Source organism: Pezoporus flaviventris, unplaced genomic scaffold, assembly GCF_033815535.1.
Source record: "Pezoporus flaviventris isolate CSIRO_AGI_PZ_B2104156 unplaced genomic scaffold, CSIRO_AGI_Pfla_v1 ptg000002l, whole genome shotgun sequence".
Taxonomy (NCBI): Eukaryota; Metazoa; Chordata; class Aves; order Psittaciformes; family Psittacidae; genus Pezoporus; species Pezoporus flaviventris.
The window spans coordinates 88,769,352-88,789,031 of NW_026892550.1; the positions used below are offsets into that span (position 1 = coordinate 88,769,352).

At 34.4% G+C, this 19,680-nt stretch overlaps 1 protein-coding gene across 1 annotated transcript in view; it reads right to left on the reverse strand.

The window, feature by feature from the left end:
• Positions 1-15,844: 15,844 nt before the first annotated feature.
• IGF1 (insulin like growth factor 1) overlaps positions 15,845-19,680 on the reverse strand; it is a 50,388-nt gene continuing 46,552 nt past the window's right edge. Inside the window, exon 4 of the mRNA XM_061444995.1 lies at positions 15,845-19,677. Coding sequence (XP_061300979.1) covers positions 19,618-19,677 — 60 coding nt within the window. The 3' untranslated portion in view covers positions 15,845-19,617. The remainder of the gene's footprint in view (positions 19,678-19,680) is intronic.

The following is a 19,680-nucleotide window of genomic DNA, read 5'->3' on the forward strand; positions in this document are numbered from 1 at the left end:
TAGGCACATTCTGGCCACCTCTAATCCTTCTGCGGCATTAAACATCTGCAAGTTCCACTTAACTGATAGTCACTAGCCTACATTTCACTTCAGTGAAGTCTGGCAATAGAAGCAAACAGATTTGGGCATCTTGATTTAGAAGACACCATCCTATTGGCATGTCCCTTGCTTATTTGGTCATACATGTAAGTGGGATTGCATTTTTATGTTAAATTTATGAATAAATGCTTCATGAAGGGACAGTTGTCTTACTAATCAGTAAATTCTTTTCAGTAATAATTCAACATAAACCTGGGGCAAAGAAGATCCAGAATGATCAATACTTAAATGTTTTAAATAGGTAAGAAATGGTGGTAAAGGCCCCATGGCACATAAGAATATTATATCGTCTCTGTGTCATATTCTTCAGTTACTTAAGATCAACTCATTGTGGATGTTAACAGTAGCAAGGTCTAATACAATCAAATATATAGCTAAAATAACTTGATAATATCTTAAGATGAGATCTGTGTGCTATTTGTTATAATTACATATGCAAATTAATTTTTGCTTTCGAGGTTCTTTTAGAATGGGTGAGACTGGTGATTTTGGAGAAAGGCATAGCAAACTTTGTGTTCGTATTTTTCCATCAACATACTGTTGAAGTATCTGTAATTCCATTACACTTCCTTTGGTAAATATAAATCCAAGGAAGTACTTTAATTAGCTACTGTAATTTCCCCCCTAGAACCTCATTTATTCTCTTCTGTTATTGAAAAATCATAGAATGGTTATGGCGGGAAGGGACCAACCTCTGTTCACAAAGCAGGGTTACCGACAGCACAGTGTTCAAGACCATTCCTAGTTGTGTTTGAATATCTTGAACTTGTTCTGGTGTTTGACTATTCTCACAAAAAAAATGTTTTTTTTTTTCTTATGATTGGGTATAATTTCCTTAATTTTACATTCCATTAACTCTTTTCCCTTCACTGGTTGTCACTGAAAATAGTCTGGCTCTTTCTTCAATACCGCCTCGCATCTGATATTTATACACACTCATGAGATCTCACCTGAACCTTTCTTCTCATGGTTAATAGTCCCAGATCTCTCACCTTCATCTCTTATGTCAGAAATTGGAAATATTTTTGGATAGGTGAGAAAACCATCTTTTATATCTTTGTAATAAAATTCTAAAGTTTATTCAACTCCCTTATTAGGATCCAACTCTCTTATTGTTAGGATCAGCATTTACACCACTGCTGATCCTAACAACAGGACATTCTTCTCCCCCTCCTCGCCTATTAAAATATCTCCTGTGTCCTCTGCATGTTTCTTAGTGTGTAATATGAAAGGATATGTCTAATCATCAACTACTGCTCATTATAGATAGAAAATTTAAAAAATTACAGTAAGTTTAAGGTGTAGTGATTGGAACTAATATTGTGGAATACTAAGGTACGTTTATTTAGTAGGTCTATTCCGCTTTTGATTTCAGCTACTAGGAGGTGAAAGTGGTCCTTTCACATAATCAGTGCTAAGAATAGGTCTTGCTCAGTGCCTTTTTTATCCCTCCACCATTTGGTAGAATAGCAATATATTGTGTTTGGTTTCTCTTTTATAAGTCTTCCTTAGTGTTTGTGGCTCACCGTAGTCACACAATAATTTCCTCTTGGTTGATAATCTGCTCTTCTCTCCCTCAAAATGGTCTAAAACATTTCCTCCCTTTGCCTTTTCCAGTATTTCTGCCTGACTTTAAAAAAAAAATCTCCAAGCTGGCCTTTCCAAATTGGCAGCCTGGTCACTGTAGCCCTGAAATCCATTGAAGCCAAATGCTTTAGGGCCACTTGAATTCATGGAATTGAAATTGCCTGGTAAATGCCAAGATCAAAGGTTATTCAACAGATGTTGTGAGGACATCACCTCTGATTTTTGGCTCGTCAAATTTTTCACTGTTTTTTAATACTTATGAAATTGATCTTTAATTTAAGTGAATTAAAATTCCAGCAAAACTACTGACAGAAGCTATCCATGTTTTTTCCTATTTTTTTTTTCAGCAATACTATCAGATTTCTAAGTAGCTTTCCTTCTTCAAAATTTCTCTACCCTGAATTATTTGTAACTTCCTATGATAAATATTCCTCAATTGCAGTGCTAAACGATGCAAGTTTGCACTCCTGTCTTCTCTCTGCTCTGTCGTCCAACAGATAAATATCAGTGAGGGTCAAGAAATGTGATCTCAACTGAAAAAGACCAGAGAAAAGGCATTTCATCAGGCTTGAATGCAGTAGCAAGTGCTAAATGATAAGATTTTTACTGTAATTCAGGTGCTTACTTGGAGATGTCTCATTCTGGTCAAGCTACGTAGAATCTCAATCTGCAGAAATGTATAAGAGGCTTTCAGTCTCTTTCTTGCAAGTTTTTGCACCCGCAAATGGAAACATAAAAAAATCAACATCAGAACCATTTACTTTTTCATTGAAATATGCCTTAAAAAGAACCATTCTTTAATGCAAGATAGAAATAAATAATAAAATACATGATTATGACATAAATCAAGGTATTGTGGTTTCATAAGGACTGAGAATTAGGGATACTGCGTCTTCATTTTTTTCCCCCATTGATTTGAAAATGAAGATATATGAACTCCATATCTTTTTACTGTTGATACATTCCTTCACATTCTGATAGTAACTGAAATGAGGTTACTTAACCATATCCCTGCCATATGTTTTCAGGGAACATGGCAAGGACAAAATAATGTACTAAGAACTTTCTGTTTCTTATTCTTGAAGTGTAAAATATGTAGCAGATTATTAGAATTTATCTTTATGTTCCTCTTTTTTTTTTTTCCATAGTGATTCCACTTTTCCTTTTGCTGAAGTGAAGGAAGTACATGCTGTAAGCAGACCAAAACATTTTTTTTTTTTTCCCCAAATCTTTTTAAGTCCATAGTGTCTCCCCACTCCCATGGTGGACTTTCCTATCCTTACTTTTTTAAATCATAGTTTTATGATTTCATTAAGGTTCTTAATTAATCAAATTTAGCTATGGAGATAAAGGGCTTTTTTTCTAACTTCTTGGTTCTTGCCATGTGCTGTGCTTTATGTTAACTTTCAGGTAGCATTTTAATTTATTGGAATCAATTGTTTGGAAACCCACATAACTTAACAGTTATATTCCTTCCCCCCTCCCCCCCCTTCCCTTTTCCCATTGCCTATGTGTTTATGAGCTTTGTTATTGTAGGAAATGTTATTATGATATTATCCATATAAAATTTTTCAGTAACTGAATGATACTTCAGATCTGTCTTGCATCAATCTTATTGAGCCAAGATCTATGATTTCTAATCAGTAAAGTTCTTGACTATCGTGGGAGTTTTGCTCAATTTAAGACCTGCAGTATTTGGCCTGTAGTTTTTCCTGTACTAAAAGAACTCGATCATGTTTTCATGTAGTACTCTTTTCTATTGGTTTTCCTTTCCAGGATCTCATTTCCTCAAAGACATCTGGCATGTAAAATTGGCTGACAGGACTCTTGCCTGGTGCATGAGCCTTGAAGTATTAGCACTGTAAAGCTCAGTGCCATATCATGAGTGTGTTTTTCATTATGTTGGGAAGGATGAATTTCCAGTTTATTCTTGCGCACAGTCTCAAAATGTTTCTTACAGCAGTGCCTGGACAGTTGAGTTGTTATATGTAGGAGCTGAACCTCTAGCTGGTAATGTACAGAGAGCAATAACCTGTTCAAGTGACCAGTCTCAAGACACAAACTGAAAGGCTTGATTTTTCTCTCAGAATTGAATGACATGAGTGAATTCAGAATAATTGTAGACCATTTTCCCCCCACTTGTGATTTTACTTCTCTGTAACCAGGTTGATGCACTTTAAAAATACTTGTTTTGCAGAGTAGTCACACTTTATATCTTTTTAGCAAAACAAACCCAAACTCAAGTAAACCTAAAATCGTTCTCTAGTTCCGTTAATATGAAAGGAGAGGTTTCCATTAATCATACTTAATTTTTGATAAGGTTCTTAGGCAAGCTTATAGCTGAACTATTTTTAGTTTTCTAATATAAGGGATGTATAATTGAAATGTTCCGAGCTGCTGTCACCTACTGCACGTAGCATATATGTGAGTGGTATTATTCCGTTAGTCAGACTTGCATCACATTTGGGCTGTCATACGTTCAGCTATACTGAAGTCAGGGAGCTGCAGCTTCTCTCAAAACCCTGTAAAGCTTGTGTGTCTGTCATATTAGACAGTCAGGTGAGTGCCAAATTCACTGAAGCTCACTGAACTGAATATATTGAGGCCACAATTGCTGCAACAAGTTAGAGAAATGAAGCTATAGAGCAAGTGGGGGTGAGGTGGAAGAGAATGCACAAAATGAGAAGCAAGCAAGAAAAAAGGATTTATTACAAGTAGTAAGGAGAGGAACCAAATCTGCAACAGCTTAAGCTTCCTCAGAGATACTCTGGTCAGTCACTCCTGGTATAATTTCCCTATGCATCAGTTTCTTGGGCTGTTTAATTCTTGATCTCATGGCTCCTTTTTCTTCCTTGTAGCAGCCTGCTACTTTCTAATATGTAGGTTCCCACGCAACTGGCATACTTGACTTTCCTTTCCTGTCTGGTTGTCCTTAATTCTGCATCATACACAAAATTTGGGTTTTGGCTGCTTCACATCTCTGAAATTGTAAGGGGAGAAATCAGAACATTTCTTTCTAATCAACACAAATGTAACAGTGAAGTGTCCCACTGGCTCTGAATATCTTCACATTGGCGCTGTAATAAGTGTGTTTAGACTTCTAGGATTCACATTGCTATGAAGGTAGAGAGGTTGCCTTGATTTCTGTGTTTTTGAAAGATAGCAACTCATCAAAACTGTGCATTAAAAAAAAACCCAACACTTTATTTTAGAAAGCAGAACATATTCCATGCTGAGCATAGCCTTGAGTGTCTGCTAAGAATCTGAAACAGAGGCAGAACCTAAAATAATATACCCATAGAAAGGATGCCGAATGAATTTGAAATCTGTGCCTGTTTCAATTTCAGTTATTGGTTTTTCACAAAGGAAATAGTTTCTCATTTTTCCAATGTAAAATAAGGCTTACTGTGTTACATATATGTCCAGTTTAGTGGAACTTCATTAAACCTTTTCAGGTAGTTTACAATTTTCAGAAAATTAGGTAGTTTTGTCAGAATGTCATATGTGTAATGAATTTTAAAATTTACAGTAAAAACCAGATTTCAACATCTCCTATGTAGAAGTGTGCAAAAAAGAAATGTGCAAAACAGAAAGAGGAAGAAGTTTTCTGTCTTTTCTCTACTGAGTTAAGCAGATGTGAAGGTAAACTTAGAAGTTGAAGTTAGCAGAAATTAATTGTAATAAAAAAATCAGAAATTGCTCGTTCCATGTGTCATGATGTCTAAATATCTACACTGAGGTAGGTGTGTGTTTGTTAATATGGATGACTAAAATTAGTACTTTAACCCCAAAGTTATAACTTGACATTTAGATATGTCCCTGGGTTGGCTGTACTACTCTTCAAGTTTCTACTGTGAATTAGCTCCTCTGCATGCCCTAGAATGTCAAAATGAGAATTTTGAAACAAATATTTTCACCTGAAATCTGCTTTGTCAATACATAGATTACACACATAGTCTTTATATTTAAATGATTTTTTTAAATGACAAGTTTAAATTCTTGAAATGCCCCGTAGTACATTACCAAACTGAGTTAGTCAGTCTGAGTCAGTCATCTGACTTGTTTTAAAGTAGGAAAATATGCACCATAATTTCTTATTTATGAATCTGATCTTCTTCAGATCCTGCCTTTAAGGTGAGATGAATGCTGTCTTCAATCAATAATAAGATGCTTACATTCTTTCACTCCTTTCTTCTTGACACAAGTTGCAAACACAGATTGTCATTACCGGGCCTTTAAAATAAGCAAAATCTCAGTCATCTTTTGAGCAAAGTGCATGGCAAATAACTGGCACATGAATTTGGTGTATTGTCTTGTCCATATTCAAAACCTGTCAAAATCTTATTTGATTAAGCATAAAATCCCTCTCTGAATGCCATTGGGAGTATTGATGAATATTCAGCTTTTCATTGTCTCCATTTTTTTTTTAATAAGCCATTGTTAAATTGCATGTTAGTTTTTCCTTTTATATGAATACAGTTTTAATCTCCAGAGACTGAAGGAATTGTTTTCACAGCAAGATTTTGTTTTAAGTACTTCCTTTTTCAATTAAAGTTGGAAACTGGTAAAATTAGTGTGTACTTATTACAGCATGTTTGTCTGATGCTCTTGTTTCTCTCATAAATATATTACAAAAATCTTAAATCTTGCCATCCATGCTGTGATTAGAAGAGAGGTCTCAGTTACTAGTGACTCAGAAAGCACTGGTTTATTATCTTCTTGAAATGGTTCAATTTTCCTTTTTTTTCTGTTTTGAAGCTTTTGGCCTTTTGACAGAGGGTAATGGCTGTTGTGCAGCCCTACTGACAGAAAGTGTTGAGAAATATGTAGCAATTGCTAATTTCTCCAAATTCAATTATCACTTGTCTTCTTCCATGATGTAAATTCTTGGTTTGGTCCCATATAGGCATCGATTTCTCAAGAGATTGTTAGAGAGAGATAAAAACCCCTCTTTTGGCAGCTGAGTTTCTGCATATGTTTTTCCAGGAGACCAATGAGGCTACGTTTTGGCAGAAGTATAATAAAAATAAACCCGTTAGGAGTGCATATATGTTTTAGATTGTAATAGAAACTGCTACACATAAGTGTTTACAATGTTCGTAGAAATCTATATGTAGTTTTGTTTGTAGGCCTTTTTAGAAGTCTCTGGTATCTGAGGACTGTACTACGTTGTGTTTCCAATGAGAATTCTGTGTTGATGTCAGGATACTGGCTTACTGTCTTTCACTTTCTGAATTTGCAGCCTGGTAGGTTCTGATATTTGATACTTCCATACTTTAAGGATGATATGTTGAGAGTGGGATAAATATATTCCCTGTGTATACATCTGATATGTTTATCTAATGCTACATTCAAATGAATGTAATAGCTTAATTTTTCTTTGAAGTTACTCTGAAAATTCTGGATTGACTTTACATATTCGTTTTAGTACACAGGTTAAATTCTACATCCACAAATACAGAATTTGAAACAATGACTAGGAACAATTAAAAGGCACAGAAATAGGCAGCAAACTTAAATGTATGAAGTATCATGGTCCTGTGACATATAAAAATAGATAATCTCTTTGTAACTGGAAAAGGATGTCATAAACATTTTAAAGGCCTTGACAGTACTTCTCATTGTTTTCAGTAGCTTTCTCATCAGATCTATCCTACAGTTGGTGCTTAATTTCCCAAATATAGAACAATACATCTGTAGAAGATGTTTGTTTTTAAAAGCACATGGAAAAACAGAGTTGGAATTACTGAGTGCTGCTCTTGGTTCTGTTATGGACTATCTGCACGTATTTTTAGCAAGTTAGCTAGAATTTGGTCTTTCATTTCTGTCTGATGCAAAATTAAGATAATTCTGCTTCATTTTCTCCTGAAAAACACTGTGAGATGTTCCGTAAGTAGAAAGAATTATTCATTCATGAACTCATAATGTAATTATCTGTACTAGTTACTGTCATTTTTTTATGTTATGCTCAAATTATATGGCACAGCACCTTGATAATGTGTTCAGGCTCCAGTAATCTGAGGCACCACATGACACATATCTAAACTGAGTTTTGGAGGGGCCTTCATCATAGAGTATTATATAATTACTGTTATGCTTCAGCTTTTACATTTTTCCATTTGGCCTTGCAGCTTCCTGAAACTTTTGATGTTAAAATTTTGCAGATTTGCTGTTTTCCTGGGTAGTATCTCAGCAATTGCATATACACTCTGAAATAGGGCAAGTAATAATAATAAAATTTCTATGTAGGCGGGCAAACTGGGTAGTAAAGAATCCACTGTATTGTTATAAATTACTGAATGTTGAATATTGAACAGATTTTTTTAGAATGGGAGAGACATTCCAAAGTAAAGTTGAGTTTGTGTGTTCCATTGTTTGTCTTGATAGATTTATGAACCTTTCAAAATTTTATATCGCACATTAAATCAGCTTTTTGTGCAGCTGGAAAATCCCTCATCAATTCAGGCTTATGCTGCATACATCCATGTACTTCTAATGGTTCTAACCCTTTCTGGTGCTTGAAAGAATTTAAGAAGCTAAGGTAATAGGTCAGGAAGAAATCACAAGATGCTGGAGAAGCACGCTGGTGTCATTGGTTAAACTGATTTTTCAAGGTGCTGGGGACAATTTACCTGTACCTGACACTAGTGTGCTACGTGATATTAGAGAAGTTATTCTGTCCAAGCCATAATAAAATTAAAACGTTTCCATTCCTTTCCCACTTTTGAGGATGTGAGAGCCATAATGGGGGAGTGTGGGGGGGGTGTTATTATATTCTTAGGAAATTTTCAGCATTAAGCAAATAAATTACTATGTTTATCTGCTGCTGGAAAGCTTGAAGGTATAGTGAGCACTGCAAAGTGGAGGACAAGGTATCTTCCTCTTGGCCTAGACATACTCTCATACAGAAGCCAGATCACATAGAGTATGCTTCCTGAAAGATTCTCTGGATGTAAAATTGCTAGAACATGAGGGATTGAGAGAGAATCATAGAATGGTTTGAGTCAGAAGGGATCTTAAAGATCACTTAGTTCTAACCCCCCTGCCATGGGCAGGGACGCCTTCCAGCATACAAAAATACTTGTGCACACACAAAACAAAAAAGAAACAGAGAAAGAAGGTGCTTACAGTACTAGTGAACGCTTAAGATATGCCAGAAAGGATAGTTTTAGAACCATGTATGTAATAAAAGACATTTTCTGAAGTAATAATTTGTCAATACATGGGAAAAATACTTTCAGATGTAAATTTAAACACATATTTACAAAGTATTCTTATCTCGGGTACATTGTGTTAGCTAAATGTGATTATACGGATACATTCTAGGAAGCTAACCTTAGTAATGGTGATTGTAGCTCCTTAATTAACACTGTTACATGAAAAGCAAATATCCAGCTGCATAAGAAGACCAGAGAGTCTGAGGAAATTTAGAATCTATTGTTAGGAGACAGTGAAGAGTCTTACTCTTCTCAAACATCAGTGAGAGAATGTATTCAATTTTGCATTAAAAAAGGGAATAGAAAAAAGAAAGAAATAAATGAAGAGAGAAAATAAATAAGCCAGCATATGTGAAAAGGTCACTAATAGAATAAGATCAAATCGAGGAATTTGTACTATGACCCGGAAAAGAATCAGTACCTCATGAAATATAGGAAGCCTGAAGTTTATACCTGGCAATTTCTTTGAAAGTCATATAGTAATTTTAAATCCTTAAATAAAATAAAATTTAGATAGACCTCTTATAAAATATTATTAAAAAATATCAGTGAAGGAAATAAAAAGGGTATCCAGAGAAATAAATTGAAAAAGACTAAAACTCATTGCGTAGCTTTCTGTTGAAGTAGTAAAAGGCATATCATGAGTTAAAGAAAATTTTAATAGTACATCTATATTAATAAACTTATGTGGAAAAATAATTATGGACATAGAATTATAACAATATGCAGATGAAGATCTGCAGGAAAGGCAATGAAACAAATTATTTTCAGAGAAACAAGGATTTGAAGAATGAGAAATGAAGAAAACTATACCCCTCGCACAGTATGATTAGTGACTTTGGTAGGGATTCTGCAGTCAATTGTTTCAATAAAATACGTATGAATCCACATAATATATTTGAAAGAATTAAATAAAATTATATCTGAAATACCTAATAACAAAACTAAACAAGAATTAGCAGCTTCTCTGTGACCTGTTAGAGGGGGGAAATATTTTATTTTCCCTGGTCTATCTTCTTTTAAATCTAAAAGATCTTAAGGTGATTAGAATTCTATGGTTTAGCATGCCCAGAGCTGCTCCACTGTGCAGCAAGAATAGGTGATACATGGAACAGAAGGAAAAAAGCAAACAAAAAGAGTCAAAACATTACTTAGTGTAGAGAGCACATGCTGAGCAGGGGAGTCCTGGAGGGCTTGGAGTCTGGTCCGAAGACAGTACATTTTAATTTAAGTGATTGCTGCATTAAAGGTTATGTCCAAGCACTCCTCAAACAAACAAAACCAACCCAGTGGTAATCTGGAAATCCTGCTTTAATCTTTGTTTTATCTCAGCTTGACTAACACTTTTCTTCCTGTTCAATTTCTTCTCAATGTTTGGGTTGTCAAAATACAGAGATGACAAATTACCTCTTTTCAGAAAGCCAGCAGAAAATCTATGTACCACTGATGCATAGTGTAACATAAGCAAACTCTTATGAATGTTAATAGCTCTGTCACGCTCTCAGTTGGTAAAACATACTTTTCAGAGGCCAGCCCTTTTTGCAGAGATGCAAGATTGGCTTAGAATCACCACTAATCTATCTGAAAAGTACGCACAAGAGAGAATCAGTTAAAATATATGGTCGTAAACCAAAAATAAGGCGATAATGTGTGAATAAAGTTTTTTTTTTAGCCAAATATAAAGCAGTATGAAAATACAGGACAAAATCACATTTGGCTGAATGAAGTTGTCTAAATTAAAAAAAAAAGAAAAAGATCTCCACACCCAATGTAAACTTCATACTAGTAAGATTTTTTTCCATGACATTTTTAACAGTTGCTGTAGATAGTCCTAATTTTTCCTGCTTTATGTTTTCTGCTTTTTAATCAGTGGTGTGTGCACATGAAGAACTTTCCACTCATTCCATGACTGTTTAGTGTTTTGGGGGACTTTGGATGAGGGACCTAATTTACAAGAATTTTGGGAATCTGAGGTTACCCTGATCTTCCTTGATTGCATACTTGTTTCTGAGGCTTGGCTTCACAAGTACCATCTTCATCTACCTACGTGATACCATATTTATCAAATAATATTTATTCATGTACTCACAGATTCTGTTCTTGAGAACAACGTAAGTGATAGAAATAGAAGGCATAGTAATGTAGTTCCTTAAATGACCCCTTAATAACTTTGGAAGAGTCAGTACAAATTAGCTACTACCTAGTTCTTTTGTAGCAAAGACCTCTTGAGTGAGTTGCTGTATCAGAGTGAGTTCAGGTATCCTCATCTGTAGGTGAATACAATTTTTTCCTTCTCATTACTATTAATTTTATCTATAGGTTCCATAATTCCTTCTGCTGACAACTTTATCAAGGTTCTTGAACCACTGGTTGGATTGCCATGTCAGTCCTATCTCAGGAGTGAAGCCTGCTCATCCTTTCAAGTATGCGTATGTCCTGATTTTGGTGTATTCTGAGAATTTAAATGTGTATGCCACAGAAGAGAAAGGAAAAATGCAATTTACTGCAGAATCTATATGGATGAGGAATTTTCAACACATTTTTTTATTAACCATAATCCTTTATTAGACCTCACAGAGGTGTAAACTATACATACAAATACATTAGAAAGATACCCTCTTAACAGTAATGCTTCACATTTTGGACCTGATACCAAGAGGGTTGCAAACATTTCAATACATTCTACAAACCAAAGGGTGCATTAGCCTTTATGAATACAGAGTGACAAAGCCCTTTACTGAAATCAAAGTAGATAAAAGTGAAAATCAGTCAACTACTTCTTCCAACCTTTACCTACCATAAATGCATATAAAAGCCTTTAAAAGCATGAATACACTATTATTTATGGAGCAAAGTTTACTGTTCTAGACAGCTCATATAGAAAGGGGAAGAGAATGGTCAAGATGGCATTACATGAACTGCAAACTAGCAAAAATTCTTGTTTTTTTTAATATTTGTACATATTCAGAGCTCCATTATTGATTTATTGGTTGTTACTAGAAAAGCTTATAAGTGCTAAATGGGGAGAATAGCGCAACAAAGACATTGTTGAGGTATTTGGGGGATTCTGCAACACAATGATGTTACATACACAGTATGAAATATTATTTGTCATCAAGTAGTGACATTGTATTATGAGTAAGCACACGAAAATAAAAAGAAAGAATAAATCCAGTTAGAACTTTAATAGAGAGTTTAAATGTTTTTTAGTGAATGAACATTTAACACTTGTCACTGTTTGGTTATAACAGCTTGAAATGTTAATAGTAGCATTATTCAGTAGTGAAATCATGAAATCAGAAATTCATGTATCCACATTCATGCCTGCATCACGGGAACCCCAGTTTTAGTCACGATACCAATTGAAGTTGAACAGTGAAGAAAGAGAGGACAGTTAATATTGGAAAAGCCATCCTCCTGAAAGCCAAGTGCTATTGATCTCTTCAAGTAGCATTTTTGGGTCGCTTTGCAGATAATTTGGGAAGAGAGACATCTCATATATGATTCGATTATCAGCAGCAGGTGGTGCTGCTTCTTCTATTTTGTTTCCTAAAATCCTGAGTCTTGATAAACATGTTCAATATTCAAGAAAAGACTCCAAGGATTAAGAAACTGTAAAACAGAACCATCACATTCTGATAAAAGCAACATGAAGTATCAGATTACAGGTGAAGCTGTTCAGGACATTATGAAGTACCTGTATGCTTTCAGTGGCGCATTTGATGACACATTTTGATGAGACTTAGTTTAATCAGGCAACTATTATCATTATATGCTTTTTACAATTTTTTTTTTCATCTTGCACAGGATTTCTATAGAATTCAGTTGAACTAATTCCTTAGAAATGATAAGAAGTGAAAAGGTACAATTTACATACTGTATCATGCAGTATAACTTGCATGTGCTTTATTACATTCAAACTTGTCACTATGTAGAAACCATGAATAGTATTATAGTTATTATGCAGTATTGATATAATTTTGATGTAAAATTCTTATATAATCTAAAAAAAAAAAGAAAGACAAAAGTTAGAATTTATCTCTGTGCACAAAATAAGGACATTGTGCCGCTTTCATTGGTAGCACTTTAGTCTATTAGTCTTGGATCCTTTGTTATTGATCATTGTTAATGTGTGTTTTTCTTTCGTATCAAAAGCCAGGTTAATGCTAGCAAAAAAGGAAGAGTGGAACATTCATTTGATTTTAAAATTAGAAAGTTAAATATTTCACTACAAATTATGAATTTCATTAAATCTGTTGTAAATACAGTTATCTGGTTAAACCTTTTTCTTTAATGCTTGTAAGCGTAGCATGATCCTATTTATTGTTACAGTCTTTTTTGTTTTGCAGGTATTTTATTGTTGCTTTAGATGAATGAGATGGTACTAATGAACATAAAACACAGTAAGATGGAATGTCTTTAATTTAGTTAAAAAAAGGGTAAAGATGGTTCACACTTTTAGAATATGAAAAAAAATCCCCAACAGTATTTGTGCTGTTAAGAACTTCAAACAAGTGTGAATATGTAATATTGTAGATGGGTGTATGTATGTTAAATATTTATGGGAAAGAATGTTTAGCAGCAGAAGTATCCTTTTTACGCTCTTTATGACTTTTGTGATCCAAGCTGGAAAAATAAAAAGTTACTGAAGAATACAGAGAGATCAAAAATCATTACAAGTGATTTGGGATATAAGAATTTACAGTGCTGCATCTTTTCCACTTTTTAATTAGTTATGGGTATTACAGAGGGGCATGAATTATTCTTACAGAAAGCACCTAACTGACAAATGAGATTATATTATTAAACGAAGAAATTTTCATTCTTCTCTCTATTACCCATTACTCCTACTTTGAAAGGATGCTTACACTTAAAAAGTCTCACTTAACAGAACTTAGTTGGAGAAGAATGAAACAAAAGACAAATTTAAAATCAATGATTTCATACCAAGGCCCTCAGAGTTAGTATTTTACATCTGCACTTAAACAGATAGATAGATTTGTCAGGTGACAGCAAAGAAGCGTCTTAAAAATCAGGTAATTTCTTTTGCTGTGAGAAACAAAGTAATGATCTAACTTGTGACACCCATATTGTACAATGTTCTTCTAAAATTAGATTCCAATTGGATTATTGAATATAATCCAAGAGAAAAAATGTGTAAAAAGCAAGAAGTTCAAATTTTACTTGAGAGGAATAAGAAAAGCATAAAATACACGTGCACACATACATGCACATACACATGCACACATTAGAACATTATATATACACATATACATACATATGTCTCTATATATGTATATATCTATATATACATACACACTTTATGCAACTAGCATAAGATTTCCTAATGTAAGCATCAGGGAGGTCCTTCTTGTTTTGGTCTCTGCTATACTGGTATCTCTAAACTGCACTATATGAAATCAAGTTTCAGATATTCCCATAACACCTTTCACATAAAAAAAACCAAGAAGATTTATATATATCAGATACTGTGTGTTTGGACAGGTACAGTTCAGTAGAATATTCCAATGCTGTGAGAAGAAAAATGTATAGTGTAGGATTAGAATGAGTAAAAACTTTGTGTTAATAACTTTTTTCTTTCTTTCATGATACCTTTAATCTACTTGCTTTACTTAATGTGACTTCCACACATTAATTGGATAATTAGTAATCTCATCAAGGCAAATTCTTTATGTTTTGTGGATTGTACTGAGAAGAAAAAATCTTAATCTCTTGCAAGCCTCATCTCCTCCTCCTGACCACTGCCTCCCTAATCAAAACAAAGTGAATCAAGCCAAAACACCCCCTACCCCAAACAAGGAGACAAACAATAAAATTATGTTGTAATAGTGTTTTAACTAGGTTTGCTGGGGGGAGCGTGGGAGGAGGAATGAATGTTGGTTTTGAATAGAAGTTTAGTGTTCGGAAGAATTGTTTGCACTAAACAGTATCCTTAAAAGAGGGACCAGAATAGGTTGAGTCCCCAAATAAATTATTACTATTCCTTTTCAGACTAAAAATAAAACATTTTAAATATATTGATTATACCTTCATCGGAACATAAGTATTCTATCTAGCCGGTAGTTTCCTAGAATCTCTATTTGGGCTTAACTTATCATCATTTCAAAACAAAACAATGAAATGTGTAACTTTGCACATTAGGATGTTTATAGAGACCACATAAAATAAAATAATAAAAAAAAATAAATCACAGACTCTTAGCCATATATTTCAACTTTTTGTCACAATTTGAAACTGGTGCAAGTTAAAAATAACATCAGTTTCATGCTAGGATTCTTTTTTTTTTATTCTTTTTTTATAAAATCAGATGCATTTCTTTATGCCTTTTTTTTTATTTCTTAAGAATTTGGACATTTTGGGGGCATGCCATGAGTGAAAAGGTAATTGAGTAAAAATGAAAGAATTATGCTCAATGAAAATCTCGAGTTTATCATGCCAATGACTTTAAGCCTAACTCAGCTGATCTCAGGCTACAGTGTGGCTTAGAAATTTTTGTTATGATAGAGGACTAGCATTACTCTGAACAGGCTTTCGGTCATATCCATTCTTCTCTGACTTGAAGTGCTTTTCTTCACCTGTATTTCTGACATAGAATAAAGATTCAGAATTATATTTCAAGTCTCTTTTTTCTTGCCCACTTCCATCTATTTAGGATTTTTTTTTCTGTTGCTGAGTGACAAAAAGTTGAAAAGTTACGGCTAGTTGTATTTCTACTTTAATAAGTATACCTATATAATTGACATTTTCATACATTAAAAAAATATTTATGCTTTCTTTTAGATTTTAGTCAAGTACTTTCTTAAAGAAAACAATAGCACCACTTTGGCATTGTTGGCCAAATCAGTAACAGGTAAAGCAAATATGCATACACTTTTCTGAACTCGTCTTATCACACACTTGTTAAAATGGAGGGCCAGTCTTCATTAGTCAACTTTAACCATTAATAATAAGTCAACAATCAGCTCATGGGGCAGCTGAACATAGGTACTTATAGTATATGGAATTTTCTTCTGTAAAAAAACCTAAAAAAAAAAAATTGACACTGTAATCTGTCTTGGGCAAAAGGTGCCTGCTTTGATGTATCTACAAGGGCTGGACGCAATATCCCATTATTTGATTCTCTTTTATCTCTTGACTCAATGGTATGAATATGCCTCATATAAGTCTTTCATACAAATGTAAGTGTAGGTTTGTAAGCACGTTTTGAGCAGAATACAGAATTAATTTTCCATTTAAATTTTAACGATTATGGTTACTATGGAGGTGGCGATCAAATTCTGCTCCCTTGGTGAAGGAGATATGTTAACTTCAGTGGGTTTAGATCTGTAATTATTTTTGAACTAACTGAAAATAATGAGACTTAATTCACATTTTTACTGCTGCACTTCAGTGACATTCTGTGTAATAACTGGATTTTTATGTCTGTTCCAGAATGCAAAAATCTGTGACTTCTGTCATGTGATTTACATGATATGGAAGGTTGGGACTCGAATTTTCCTTACCACTTAAGTGATTTTTGAGAATCAATGAAATCCACTGGGAGCCTGGTTCCTAAATATCTGGAGTGCTTTTGAAAATCCAGCTGAATCTTTCAATTTCTCTAATTAGAAGTTTTTCAAGTCAGACTACTTTGTACTTTTGGAAGGGAGATGTTTTGGCTCATGCTTCAGCTTCTTTAAGTAGTGGATTTACTGAGATTATTGAGCTAATGCAGCCCTTTATCTTTCACACTGACTGATATATCATGTGCTCCCTGCCATATGACTGGAGGTTTCTTATACAACTGCATATTTCCCATCCATGCATTTCCGAACTCTGTGGTGATGAAGCTACTCTCCATTTTGTGATACCATTTATTCTCTAGTAAAGCAAAGTGTTGCCTTTAAACCTTGTAACTATTCATTATTTATTGTAATTTCTTTCAAGGATTGTTCTAAATTGTTTAGACAGTTGTCAAGCTCTCGTGTTAGATATTGCTGTCTGAGTGACATTTTCTAATTATGATGTCTCAACAAGAGAAATATGGCGGCAGAAATGTGAGTGCATGAATCCCAATATAAGACCAAAATCTGAGTTTACAGGAATTAAATAGCCCGATGATGTACGGCTATTTAGTTATATTCACAGTGCACCTGTAAAATGCTGTCTGCAAAGAAACTTGCCACCACAGAGATCTGTAAGTTACTATTTGCCATCACACCTTTCTTCCCTCTTCCCCTTAGAACTTCAGAGGAGGTGAGTCAAAAAGAATCATTGGGCATGAAATGGAAATATGTATTATGTATGTGACATCAAAATAATGGCATATTCTAGAGTGTGTTTCAGAATTCTTAACAACCACTGAAGTAAAAATACTTCCATTTCCATCCTCTCTGCTAAAAAAAAGTCTGTGAGAGCTGTGACAGATATCAGAATTGCTACCTCTGTTTATTGAATTGGTGGTAAACAATTTCATTTCCCCATCTGTTTCTCTGTACTTTCTTCCATTTCAACATAACTATCTCAGTCAGTGACAGCTGTGATATATTCTTTTTATTCATTTAGTGTTCTGCTTTTACATTGCAATGGCAGCCTATTGTGGATATAAACATGTATCTCACAGAAAATGAAGGGTATAAAGAATTGCACAGGAGTCATAGAATCATAAAATACATTGCACTTTCCTTGGAAAAAAAAAAAATCTAGCTTTCTACAGGAACCAAAAAGGAACTATAATTACTTGTTGGACTTTTAAGACCTACTTTTCCTGCCTGTTTTACGAGAAACTACTTGAGTAACTGTAAAAAAATTCAGCCTTCAGGGATTCTTCTCTTGAGTTTCAATTAAGTCATCTGCTCCCATGGACATAGTAGAAAGAAAGGCAGATTTGAGCCTTTAAAAAGAGATACTTCCTTTACAGCTCTGATCCAACATCTCCCTAATCGCTCCCTTTTCTCTGCCATCTTTGGGGCTGACCAAGGGTTACTTTATCTCTTGTCTGAGCTTGCCGTGTACAGGGATTTTTTTTTTGGGGGGGGGGGGGTGTGAGTAGAACCATGTTGCAGTTTTGGACAGGGTGGAACAGTGAATTCTACCCTGCCTTCTCTTCCACTTTCTCACTGATAAATTTATTGCTCACCTTGGAACACTTGGCTACTTATCACTCCTTACTGTGTGGCTGATCCAGCACTGAGGTGACTTATGAAATGGAGCATAGGACACAGTGCTATTCAAGGTCAAATCAGTGCAGTACCTATCAATGTTACATGGCAGAGATTATCTAGAAATACGTCTCCCACAAGAGTGCATGAAAGGTGATTGTAACAGTTTGAAGGACATTCTGGTTCATCTCGAGGACTCTTTCTACACTGTAATTTGGTGATTAGATTAGCTTTTGTGATTTACAGGATGATGCAGCAACCTAATTAACAGTCAATTTAGTCACATCTGATTGTGGGAAGAATTAAAATGACAGAGAACTTGAGTAACCCTCTGTTATGTTTGAATAAAATGCCTGTATTTCGGAAAGATTTAGGTCCTGATGGACTACCCTTTAAAGTTATTTGAGGGTTGTTTCTCAAATTGTCTTCTCTGGGCCTAGGAATCTATGAATTTGTGTTCCACATAACTGCAAATGAAAACACCACCATTCAAACATCTAACAGAAGAAAGGTATCTGACTTCTCTTTTGAAGATGGGAAAGTTATTTCAGTGGTGGAATCTGAAGCCATTTTAGTTCATTTAAACTCAATATTGTTTAAACTGTTTTGTTATTTAATCTTTGGCTTGATCTTTCGATATTTGCTTTTGCTTATTACCATTTTGGCCAGACCCTTTCATGTAACAAACTATAAAATAGCACCGTTGTACTATAAAACAGAGATTTTTACATACTGTTTGATATATGCGTATTATTGATATGCTAAATTTTACATACTGCATTATATGGAGGAAGAAAGAAGTTACCTATACTGTGGCAAAATAGTTACCTGGAAGAATCATTAATGGGTTGAGAGCCTATGTATGCTTTAACGGCTTTTAGAAATCTTTTGTCTCACAAACTGCAATAACTTGCATCTTTGCAAGAGAAGAAAAAATAATACTGTCTTAAAACAAATGTATCTATAACCCATATTCTGTCAAAAAGCCACGGATGGAATTAATGGATGTTTAAAACTGTATATGTTACCTTACTGCTGCTGTTACTGGGAATGTCAAACTGTGCAAATATGAAGGGGTAGACAAACAATGTTATCAGACACTGTAAAACAAACAGCCTGTTGCTTGTATAGAAGTGCAAATAAAATAAAACACCACTTAGACAAGGCTGATGAATGACTCCAGCAGCCTGTGTTCATAGGTTAATTTAGTGCAATTGGATCCATCAAAGGCCCATAAATTTGTAGGCTTTTGAGGGGCACAGGACTTTAAGAGATTTTGTGCAGGACATTTAAAACAGATTAACAAACAGTAATATATCAACCACAGAATTTTTTAGCTCTGGGCTTGTTAAAATATTCTGTTCTCTAAAGACTTGGTATTGGAATGTTTAGTTGCATTGTTCACTGGGAGAATGCCCATTGGTTGAGATTGCATCAAGCTTATTAAACCATAGTTTTTTTTTAAGTCTTCCAATGTTTAACAAATAATTTATTTACAACAAAGTATCCTGCAGATGGCACATCCATTCTTCGTTCTTGTGGACGGCATGTTCTTACATTCTGTAGTTTCTGTTTCCTGTGTTCCCTCTACTTGTATTCTTCAAATGCACTTCCTG